General features: G+C 46.0%; 1 protein-coding gene across 1 annotated transcript; it reads left to right on the top strand.

Annotated features, from left to right (window-relative positions):
* The first annotated feature begins 3,348 nt into the window (after window positions 1-3,348).
* On the top strand, window positions 3,349-11,125 carry ADAMTS1 (ADAM metallopeptidase with thrombospondin type 1 motif 1). Its single transcript, XM_039857342.1, has 9 exons — window positions 3,349-4,546; window positions 6,144-6,490; window positions 6,843-6,975; window positions 7,351-7,518; window positions 7,945-8,231; window positions 8,447-8,633; window positions 8,720-8,895; window positions 9,812-9,987; window positions 10,150-11,125. Exons 1-9 carry the CDS (start codon window positions 3,874-3,876, stop codon window positions 10,847-10,849), a joined length of 2,847 nt encoding a protein of 948 aa, XP_039713276.1. The 5' UTR covers window positions 3,349-3,873; the 3' UTR covers window positions 10,850-11,125.
* The last annotated feature ends 914 nt before the right edge of the window (window positions 11,126-12,039 follow it).

The following is a 12,039-nucleotide window of genomic DNA, read 5'->3' as shown; positions in this document are numbered from 1 at the left end:
TTTTACTTTAAAATGTATGAAACCTTTTCTTTTCTCTCTTACTAGAGGAAAAGAATGCTTTTCAAAAGTCATACTGTTCATTATAAGAATATTTTTATAACAACTATTTTAACTTTTGTTAGGCCATCTCCACAAATAAAATTTGGTTAAGGTCTATAAATTAGAACATATCACAATTTATGTTTATATAAGCATATATGTATTCTATAAAGAAATACGGTAGGGCTTAGGATAGCATGTGATCTTTCGGGTACCTGTTCAAATCAAGGAGCAAACATCTGTAAGGGGGGGAGTGTGACACTTACTAACGAGAACCTGAAATCACATGTCATTTTTACTAGTGCCATTTTACTTCCTAAAACTAGTACACGTTTTACTTCCTTCAGTCTTGTTTCCATAGTAAAATGCTCTTTTGACTCACAATGTTGTTAATAAATATACATATGTTATATGCATACATTTGTGTAATAGCATAAACACCCAAAGAGCGTTGGTCTGAAAAAAAAAGTAGGGAGATTAAATGTTCTTCTGAGCATGGACACAGTTTTTCAAGCTTAGTAATTGCCAATTACTACATCCACGCCTCTGTTGAAGCAATTAAAAAAGAATCATTTCCCAGAACTACAGGTGCACGACAGACTGGAGTCATTATGCAAAAGAACAGAACTCTGGAGAGAAACCCAATGGAAAAAAAAAGCCATGTTCCTGGCTATCCTTTTGCCTTTAGCTCTGTTTTTTTTTTTTTTTTAAATCTCTATTTGTATATACAACAGAAAGTGCACAAAAATTAGAATGAATTTTAAATAAACCATTCAAGATTAGAAATCTATGCCATGAATTAAACAAACTTCCAATAAGAACATCCTAGGGGTAGAAATGGACTAAAGCCCAAACTTGCACTCACATATTTTAAAAGCTGAAGTGTATGTAGGAGAGATGACAGTTTGGAATACATTACATGAGTTTTTAGAAAATTACATATTTTCTGCTGGTCTTCTGAATTTCTCATTATGTTCCAACTCACATTTACCCTTATTGGTCTGTTAAGTCTGTCAGCCCCAAGGCCACCTCAGGTATTTGAAATCTCCATCTCAAATTCCCTCTGAGGCCCCAACTGCTGGTCGCCTTATATTGTTTTCAGAGTCCTCTTCTAAGCAAGAGATTCGAAAATTTACTGATGGCTTCACAGTCTTGTTTTCATAATTCCACACTTGTAAGTGTAAAGTGACTTTTCCTCAAACGTTTTCCCAAGTATCTAACCTCTCTTCTAGCAAGAAAGAACAAATGAAATAAAAATGTAAAGTTAAAAATACTTCTGTAACAAAGGAGGGAGATATGAAAACTGTCTGGAAATCAGTTTGAGAAATAAGGATGTTTAGGAAAGGACGCTTGTGAAGCAGAGAAAAGTAAATCTCTCAGAACAGAAGGAGTTAGGCTAGACAACATGGAAATGAATGAGGCCACTCATGAGCGTGTCTGTCAATATTAGATTGGAAGGAGCAAAGGAATGGATGAGAGGGTGTAACAAGGAGACTGGGTGAAAGGAGGTAGGCAGAAGCAGTGTCAAAATGTTAGTTGGATGGAGAAAGTGGAAGAACAAAGAAAAACTGATCATCTAGATACCTTGAGCTGCAGCTAAAAATATGTTAATTCCTGGGTTGATCATTCAGCGTTTAACTCTGACACTAGCCTTAGAAAAACAAAATTGCCCTTAAGAAAGCATCCATTCCTAAACTAGTGGAAACCAGGGGTTGTTATTAAGCCCTTTTAAGAGTAAAGCGTTTTTGCTTCTCTGTGCCACTCCTTCTCACTTGATCTTCCCTAAAGAGTGGGAAGCAAGGTTTCGGGTTTTATTTTTTAAGTAGGCAATCTAGAACCCCGAAAGAAAAAGATGTTGGAAAGTATTCCGAAAGCAAATATTGGAAGAGGGCCGTGTTGGAGGACTGAAGGGGACGCTTCTGGCTGGGACAGAATAAAGTTGGGAAGATCTGCGAAGGGGTGAGGAAAGGAACGAGATAAAACTTGGTGAAAATTGAGGGGCGGGGGTGTCGGGACGCAGGAGACCCGGGAAGGCCAGGAAGTGGAGGGCGCGAACGTGAGGGACTCAGGTCTGCCCGCGGATTCGGCAGTAGTTCTCACCATTGTCCCTGTGGTTTTCCGCCTGTGGAGGCATTATGAAACATATCCTTCCTCTGTGTCATTGAGCCCCTCCCTCTTTTTCGATGAAAGAGTTGCTCAGCTTTTTCTTAGGGACCTAAAGGTGGAAAGGCTCAGCTTTGCTCGCTCTTATAATACGGATGCAGCCTTTTCCTTCCCTGATGGGAAGAGGAGGGAGGGGTGCGGAAAGAGGCCGATTTCTTAATTTTCCCTCTGCACACTTTCTAGCCCCAGCAATGCCGCTGGCCCCTGGGTGGAAAAGCTGGGTTCCCTGACGTTGCTGCCTGCCTGGCCGCTATGAGATTGACGAAGGCAGGCTGGGAGGGGGTGCTGGTAGATTTTTTTCCCCGAATGAAAAGAAAGCGCAATTCCCTTCCTAAGCTCTAGGGAATTGAACTACTTTCCAGATCACCTATTCCGGAAGTATGAACCGGTCCCCACAGAGAAGACTCTAAGGCGGGAGAGGGGGGTGGGGTGATGGTGGAAAGTGTAGGGGTGAAGGTCAATGCACACGCCTTTTAAAATCCAGAGCCTGGGAAGTTGTCTCCTGGCCCCCTCACCCCAGTATGCTTTCTAGGGGAGGCGCTGGGCCAACCAGGCTTTCTCCGAGAAAAGTTGGGGCGAAGAGAGCGCACTGCAGCAAACCGGCCGGTGGCAGGTTAAGGAGATGGAGAAGTGGGGTAGGATATTTTTCTAGAAAGGGCAGCCCTGCTTCACCTCCCAGACCTGGGGTCTAGGGGGCTGCAGAGTGTGGAGGGTTGAAAGGAAGGAGGCTCAGGGAAATATTGGAGAAGGGACTCAGCTTTCCACCCTGACCGCCCCTTCTGGGAACTGCAGCCTAACGCGCAAACTGCGCTCCTGCACCAGAGGGGCGGCGGGAAGGGAGGTGGTCCGGGAAACCAGCCTGCGGGAAGACGCAGTGGAAGTGAGTACCCTCTCCCAGCAGCAACCCCGGACGTACAAAATGTTGGACACAGCGCCCCTCCTGCGTCTTCCGTCCCCAGATTGACGAGCCCTTGGCGCTGAGCCAGAGACGAGGTCATCCCCTCCCCCCGCCCGGGGCCCGCAGCGCTGCGAGCGGTCTAGCACCGACTTTAGGGGGCGGTGTTTTAGGAACGGGAAAGCGGCCAAGAGGGAGGAGGAAGAGGGGGAGGAGGTGGAGACGCTAATATAAAAGAGCGGCCTCGGGTGCCTGATTCTTGCACTCGCTGGAAAGCCGCTCCGAGCCTAGGTCCACTCCAAAACCAGGTCGCGCAGTACGACCGAGAGGACAGAGCCCTGCGCAGAGCGAACAGCACCGTGGTCAAGGCGGAGGCTGAAGAGGGGCTCCAGGCATCGATCCTCCCTTGCCCGGTGCCACCCGCCCCGGAGGCGTCCCAGGGCGCTTCTTGTCCCCGCAGCATCCACCCCTCCAGCGCCTGCAGCGCGTTCCTTCCAACTCTGCGCTGGAAGAAAAACTTCCCGCTCGCAGGCAGAACTGCAGCGCCTCCTCCCAAGAGACTCCGGGAGCCCTGTCTGCGGCGGCTCTGCGCGTTTTTTCAAAGAATAATAGTAATCGTTAGCTTTAACCATCCAGAGCGAGGCCAACGAGGCTCTGCATTCCCGACCCAAACAATAGCCTTCTCGCTCCTTGCGCTGCAGCGCGCGGTGCCTCCCGGCGCTCGGGTGCAGCTAGCAGTCTCCGCGGGGTTCTGAAGGCGTACGGCAGGCGGCGACATGGGGAACACCGAGCTGGCGTGGCGGTCTCGGGGCTCGCAGCCTGCGCGGGTGCTGCTGTTCGCGGCGGCCGCAGCACTGCTGGTTGCGCCCGGCGCGCAGGGGCGCCCCGCCGAGGAGGATGAGGAACTGGTGTTCCCAACAGTGGAGCGCGCTTCGGGACTCAGGACCGCGCACCTCCGCCTGGACGCCTTCGGCCAGCAGCTGAGCCTGGAGCTGCAGCCGGACCGTGGCTTCTTGGCGCCCGGCTTCACTCTCCAGACCATGGGGCGCAAACCAGGGCTCAACGCGCCGGGTCCGGACCCCGTGGGTGACCTGGCTCACTGCTTCTACTCCGGCACTGTGAATCACGACCCCGGCTCAGCCGCGGCTCTCAGCCTCTGCGAGGGCGTGCGCGGCGCCTTCTACCTGAAGGGCGAGGAGTACTTCATCCAGCCCGCGCCTGCGGCGGCCACCGTGCGCCTCGCCCCCGCCGCCGCCACCGGGGAGGAGCCACCGACGCAGTCCCAGTTCCATCTCCTGCGGCGGAGGCGGCGGGGAGGCGGCGGCGCTAAGTGCGGGGTTATGGACGACGAGACTCGGCTCGCGAGGGGCGCAGGGCCAGAGGACGAGGACGCCGAGGCTCAGTGGCGGCGGAGGGACCCAGCGCCGCAGCGCGCGGGGCAGCCAACAGGTAACAGTCGCAGAAGAGTTACTCTCACTTGTCTCTCCATTCATCCTCCTCCCCGCTCTTTACGTCTGTGACGCGACTTAAGGGTACATTGCTGTTTTCAGACAAGGAGACCTGGTGTGGAGAGATGAGACTTGAGATCTCCTGCTAGAACACTTAATTACACTTAATTCTGTTTGCCTAAATAATGAATGGTCGTAACAGAACAGACAAATCAATGATTTTCTGCTGACTAAGGCGAAGCATTTGGACCAGGAAGGAAGAGTTGGAAATCCAACTCATTCCACTTTAGTCTCGTGTGGGTGTGTGCGACTTCTTTCTATCCTGTTAATTTTTTTTTTTTTTTTTTATGATTGTGCATGTGTTCTTTGGTGGCGTTGAAACTTTGCACGAGTTTTGTGACCACGGCCTGTGCGCGCACTCTGTGCGCAGGAGGGCGCGGGGATGCAGGGCAGAGGAACGATGGCGACCTCTCAGAATGTGCAGCCCGGGATCCTACATCGCTGCGCTAGGATCTCTGTTCGGCTGGCCTCTGTCCCCTTCTCCATTTAAGAGGCTGACCCCGACCGGCTGGCGGCAGCGGGGCCCTTCTACAGAACCTGCTTGGGAGGTCTCTGCCCAGCTTGCCCCGCCTCTCCGCACCGCCCACCCGGCCTCCCAGTTTGCGCTCCCTCTCGCGGCCATAACTGCTTTCAAGCACTGTTCAGTGTTAGTTACTGCTGATCCTTCCTGCTACGCCTTCCCATCTCTGTTGCGTGCAGTGCTTACTGTCCAGTTCTTGTTATTCTCTCACTTTGGTGCCTTTTTTTTTCTTCTTTAATTTGCTTGCATGTCTTGTTATAGAGGTCTCCACTTTCCGCTGTACAACTGCTCCTTGAAGCAGTTATAAGGTTACAACCCAGTTCAGGAGTTCCCTGGGCCCCGGATCTCAGGAGTCCAAGGGCTCTTTTCTAAATAATCAACAGTGGCCCAAAGCAGGAACTTATTTCCCTAGGGCTGCAGGAGCGGGGCAATAGACTGCTGGGCAGAGTGGGTGGTCTTTGTGCCTGGGTTTGGCAGGAGCGATGCACCCCCAGGGACCCCTGGAATGAGAGAGCAGAGCAGTGCAGGCTGAGATTCCTTTAGGTCCCGCCCCTTGGCAGAGGCCCCAGCCCTGCCCTGGGCCTTCCACGTGGAGCTGGATGATCTCATTCAGGATTCGAGCCCTGGCCTGTGAAAGAGTGACTCAAGGCGCTCTGCCTGCTGCCCTTTCTCCAAGTTTTTACTACAGCTGGGTAGGATGATACGCATACGGTCTTGTTCTGATTGTAGGATTTCAAAGAAGACAAGAAAAAATCTTGCTCGCCAAAAAAATAAAATAAAAATAAATAAAAAGCCTGACTTCAGAGAAGCACGTGGCTTTTTTATTTCAAGTAAAGGAGAAAAAATTTTAAATAACTTTTTCAGTGAAAAGAGATGCAAATATTTTTGTTACTGTTGTCCCAGGTGTATTTTTGTTTTATTTGCTTTGACTGGTTAGGCTTTCCTTATATACTCTGGAAAAGGTAACTATTCTTGGCTAGACTGCTCCAAGCAAACTATCTTTCTTGTTCCTTTACAGGAAGTGGAAGCATAAGAAAGAAGCGATTTGTGTCCAGCCCCCGTTATGTGGAAACCATGCTTGTGGCCGACCATTCCATGGCAGAGTTCCACGGTAGTGACCTAAAGCATTACCTTCTCACCTTGTTCTCTGTGGCTGCCAGGCTGTATAAACACCCCAGCATTCGGAATTCAATTAGCCTGGTGGTAGTGAAGATCCTGGTCATCTATGATGAACAGAAAGGGCCAGAAGTGACCTCCAACGCTGCCCTTACTCTGAGGAACTTCTGCAGCTGGCAAAAGCAGCATAATCCACCCAGTGACCGAGATGCTGAGCACTATGACACAGCGATTCTTTACACCAGACAGGTGAGAGAAAGACAGTACCGATTATAATAAGGTCCTCTGGATGTAGTCAGCTTTGTAACAAATGTCTGTAAGGCATTTCACCAATTTTGGGCACTTAACAATTTTTTTAGTTGGCTAGCATGGTCAATCTCCTTATTTCTTCTGTAATTTTAATATCTCAACTTTCATAGTCCTGTTTGAATAACATTAGGAAAAATCTTGATTAACTTCACACAGAGTATTCCTAAAAGGACAGCTTGACGACAATGAATGTAGATGCTCCAAAACATATGTGAAGATACACCCTACCCCAAAAGATCTCAAAGTTCATGCTCTGTCCCTATTTATAATGATACGCCTTTGCTCCTTATAGGACCTGTGTGGGACCCAGACATGTGATACTCTTGGGATGGCTGATGTTGGAACTATATGTGATCCCAGCCGAAGCTGCTCAGTCATAGAAGATGATGGCTTACAAGCTGCCTTCACCACAGCTCATGAATTAGGTAAGTCTGTTTCAGAGTAAGGGTTAAGCCCGATTTATGAATTCAAAATAATAAATAATATATTAATATGAAAGGGAGAGTCTGCAGATTATATTGCTATTTTAAGTGCCTGGGCTTCTTAGAAACTACAGAAAATACTTTTCAACTATTCTAAACGTGATTATCTTTATTAGAATACAAAGTAAGATAGTTGGAGCTATAGACATTTGGAAATAAATTTATATGTTTTGTTTACAACCTGCGAAAAGTAGACAATGTCTCCACAAAATATATATTTCCCCCTAGAAATATCACTTTGAGACAACTGAATTCTCGTTAGAAATACCATGCTGCAAATGACCTATATTTTAACGTGGGTTTGGCATTGCTTCTTAGGCCATGTGTTTAACATGCCACACGATGATGCAAAGCAGTGTGTCAACATTAATGGTGTCAACAAGGATTCCCACATGATGGCGTCAATGCTTTCCAGTTTGGACCACAACCAGCCGTGGTCTCCCTGCAGTGCCTACATGATCACCTCGTTTCTGGATAATGGTCATGGTAAGACTCTCCAGCTACTTCTTCTAGATGGCATCCAACTGCCCACGTGTAGAGTTCTAATTAAACCAGCTTTTTTCTTTTTTTTTCATTCTTTTTATCTTCCCTCCAAAATTACTTTCACTGCCAAGAACATACATTTTTAGATATTAACTCCAGTGAAAGGTAGTGCTTCTGGCCAAGTCACTCCTGACTTAAATTAATTTGAATTTTTAGCAGAACAATAATTTCCTCTCATTGTTAATGCAGAAATATCCCCATTGGGGATCATATCTTAATTTATATCTCTCTGGCATCTTCCCCCAAAGTTCTACAGCTTTCACTTTGCACTATATTATCTCTTGTGATAAGTATTTTCTGAAACCGATCTACCCTCTGCATGCTTTCATTTATCATTTTATTAATATTGGTTGGCATTTTTCTTTGCAGGAGAATGTTTACTGGACAAGCCTCAGAGCCCCATACAACTCCCCTCTGACCTTCCTGGGACCTTGTATGATGCGAACAAGCAGTGCCAGCTTACGTTTGGACAGGAGTCCAAACACTGCCCAGACGCAGCCAGCATATGCACAACCCTCTGGTGCACCGGCACCTCGGGCGGAATGCCAGTGTGCCAAACCAGGCACTTCCCTTGGGCAGACGGCACCAGCTGTAAAGAAGGGAAATGGTGTGTCCACGGCAAGTGTGAGAACAAGACAGACATGAAGCATTTTGATGTGAGTTTTCCACTGCGACAAATGTGCACAATTCGGAATCGAATGCAGTGACCCTGATGAGTCTGATAACACGTTAAACACTCCTATCTGTCCTTGAGAGGGGCACAAGATAGATTATTTTTATAATTGATTCTTTGTCTCGTACTTCTTTTATTTCCTAAAAAGGGTGGGTTCTGTAGAGAATTCTAACGCTGATGATGTGTGTCCCCATTTAGACTCCCGTTCATGGAAGCTGGGGGTCATGGGGACCCTGGGGAGACTGTTCGAGAACCTGTGGTGGAGGAGTTCAGTATACAATGAGGGAATGTGACAACCCAGTCCCAAAGAACGGAGGGAAGTACTGTGAAGGCAAGCGTGTGCGCTACAAGTCATGTAACATTGAGGACTGTCCAGATAATAATGGTGAGTAGACAGGGCGTGAAAAAGACGTGTCCACGGGGAGATGGTTAGGGATGGATCCGGATAACATCATATCATTCTCTTTCCAGGAAAAACCTTTAGAGAGGAGCAATGTGAGGCTCACAATGAGTTCTCCAAAGCTTCCTTCGGGAGTGGGCCCGCGATGGAGTGGACACCCAAGTATGCCGGAGTCTCACCGAAGGACAGGTGCAAGCTCATCTGTCAAGCCAAAAGCATCGGCTACTTCTTTGTTTTGCAGCCCAAGGTAGTTATTGTTCAACCTAACTTTTTGCCTAAGAGCCAAGGCTTTGGCTTATACTACATTTTCAAGCAGCCTATGATGCACTTCCTTTAATTTGCATATTAGCATGTTCGGTTTCAAATTAGAATTCTTTTTCTTCCAGTTACCTTAGCAACTGCTAGCTTTGAGTTTTTTGTTTGTTTGTTTGTTTGTTTGTTTCATTTGTGAATGAAGCTTCAATCCAGCACTTAGAATTCTTGCAATTACTTATTATTTCTCTTATAAATGAAGAAGAGCCCTTTACTACTGGTTAGATAAATTATATATTAACATGGCAACCAACCAGTGGTTTTGCAAAATAGCCTAGGCATAGTCCAAAGTACTTGTTACTGGGTGACTAGTAGTAGCATGTGCAAATAGACATTAAAATGGAAGCCTGAGCATTGATACCTCTTGTGTTTAAGGACGTCTGTTGAACTAGTAGAAACACCACTTTGCTCTGAGGTAGAAAATGAAACTGAATTTGGTTGAGATCGTCATGTGTCATTATCATCGTAGGCTATCAAAATATTCCCCAGTTGCAGAGTCAACATTTAACAAGTGATTTATTCAGCCAAGTGTTATTCTGGGCACTGAGGATACAGCAGTAGAAAAATTGACCAAAAAAAAAAAAAACCTCTGCTTTCATTGACCTTAGCTAGAAGTGAGGTAGGTTAATAAACAAATAATTTTAGAAATCTGTAATTTTTCTGATATCTATATGTATTATGGGAAAAAAAAGACAAAGAGAAGGGTAGTGTGTGACATGGATAGAGTACTATTTTATTACAGTGGTCAGGAAAGCAGACATGTAATGTTAATGAGGGAAACTTTTATAGTTACAGCATCAGCTCTTCCCTTGTTAATGTGTGACACCAGAAGCATATTCTTCCTTTTTCAGGTGGTAGATGGCACTCCATGTAGCCCAGATTCCACCTCTGTCTGTGTGCAAGGACAGTGTGTAAAAGCTGGGTGTGATCGCATCATAGACTCCAAAAAGAAGTTTGATAAATGTGGTATTTGTGGAGGAAATGGATCTACATGCAAGAAAATATCAGGATCAGTTACTAGTGTCAAGTAAGTTTTAAAATGCTGTACTACCAAAGATCATATCATTTAGATGTAACTTTTTACAGGTCTGGCAAAAATTATGTTCTGCATGATTAGCATGGTTTTCAAGCTAAGTTATATTATTAGCCAGTGAATGAGAGATTTTATATCTGTTTTTCTTGCCTGCAGACCTGGATATCATGATATTGTCACAATTCCAGCTGGGGCCACAAACATTGAAGTGAAACACCGGAATCAGAGGGGTTCCAGAAATACTGGAAGCTTCCTTGCCATCAAAGCTGCCGATGGCACATATATCTTGAATGGCAACTACACTTTGTCCACTTTAGAACAAGACATTACGTACAAAGGCACCATCTTGCGGTACAGTGGCTCCTCTGCAACGCTGGAGAGAATCCGCAGCTTTAGCCCTCTCAAAGAGCCCTTGACCTTCCAGGTCCTCACCGTGGGCAATGCCCTGCGACCTAAAATTAAGTACACCTACTTTGTGAAGAAGAAGAAGGAATCTTTCAATGCCATCCCTACTTTCTCAGAATGGGTCATCGAAGAGTGGGGCGAATGTTCCAAGTCGTGTGGACTGGGCTTGCAGAGAAGACTGGTGGAGTGCCGAGACCTCAACGGGCAGCCTGCTTCCGAGTGTGCGAAGGAAGTGAAGCCAGCCAGCAGCAGACCTTGTGCGGATCTGCCCTGCCCCCACTGGCAGCTGGGGGATTGGTCGCCATGTTCCAAGACTTGTGGGAAGGGTTACAAAAAGAGAACCTTGCAGTGTCTGTCCCATGATGGGGGGGTGTTGGCTCATGAGAGCTGCGATCCTTTAAAGAAGCCCAAACATTACATAGACTTTTGCACGATGGCAGAATGCAGTTAAGCAGGGTCGGTGTTGAGAGAAAGATGAGGTGAGAGAGGGCTGAGGCGCTGAAATCCAGAAGGCTGGAGGGATCGATCCAGTGGTACCTCATTGGAGATCGGAGTGCAGCGGTAGGTAGAAAAGTAGATGATCAGAATATCCTGCCAGTTACAAATTTGATAGGATAGTTAAAAAGATTATTAATCTCTGAGGAAAGATATAGCATGATAAAGCCCCCCTCCCCCGGGCATTATTATTTTTTCCTTTTGTTACATCTCGACATGTTTTTAAAATACATTATGACATGTTTTTAAAAATATATAAATAATTTTCGAAGTAAGTTTAAGAAATATTACAATCCCTGTTTCCTGGTACTGATTAAAAATGCTTTGTATCGTGGGGATTGGGAAATGCAAAGCAGGAGAAAAATGAGCTTTTTAGTTTAAGGCGTGGCTTACTTTACCTCACTAACAGTGAAGGGAGAAAGGAGTACACAGCTTCAACCAGCACTGTTCCTGGCTGCTATGGTTTTAGAGGTTTATGTCATCTTTTGTACCGAGAGTTACAAATTCAAGAATGTGTCCACCGTGACAGAAATGTTTAGTAATGTCACATGACTCAAAGGACCCCATCTTTATCTTTTAGTGCCATTCTTGTGTCTTTATTTGTGAACTCATTTTGACAAAGAAACAATTGCGTGTATTTGTAAAAATGTGTTAAGTCTACAAGGGGGAAAAAAAAGCAGCAGTGTATCAGGTGCTAGTAAAAACTAGAGGAGGCACAAGTTTGGGACCTCCTACCTTTCTTTCCTTCTTGTGTAAGCCTACTTTGAGAATATGGATTTGAAAAAAAACAGTTTGGGTCTCGAGAAAGTCAGCAAGGTCACGCAAAAAAAAAAAAATGTAACGCCAGAATAAAAATGGGGTGTGCAGAACCTGATCCCCAGTGTTTGGGGACAGTGAGATCATTTGTATCATGGTGGGGAGGCTACTGAGGGGTAGCAGGTCCATCCCCAGCAGCCGATCCAACAGTCATATCCTGGTGAATGTCTGTTCAGCTCTTCTACTATGAAAGAGAATGACTTTCCATATGTATATAGTAAAATATGTTACTATAAGTTATACGTACTTTATAAGTATTGGTTTGTGTGTTCCTTCTAAGAAGGGCCGTAGTATGTAATAAATGCCTATAATAACATATTTATTTTTATA

The sequence above is a fragment of the Pteropus medius genome, unplaced genomic scaffold, assembly GCF_902729225.1.
Source record: "Pteropus medius unplaced genomic scaffold, Ma_sr-lr_union100, whole genome shotgun sequence".
Classification (NCBI taxonomy): domain Eukaryota; kingdom Metazoa; phylum Chordata; class Mammalia; order Chiroptera; family Pteropodidae; genus Pteropus; species Pteropus medius.
This window is presented reverse-complemented; position numbering and strand designations above follow the sequence as displayed.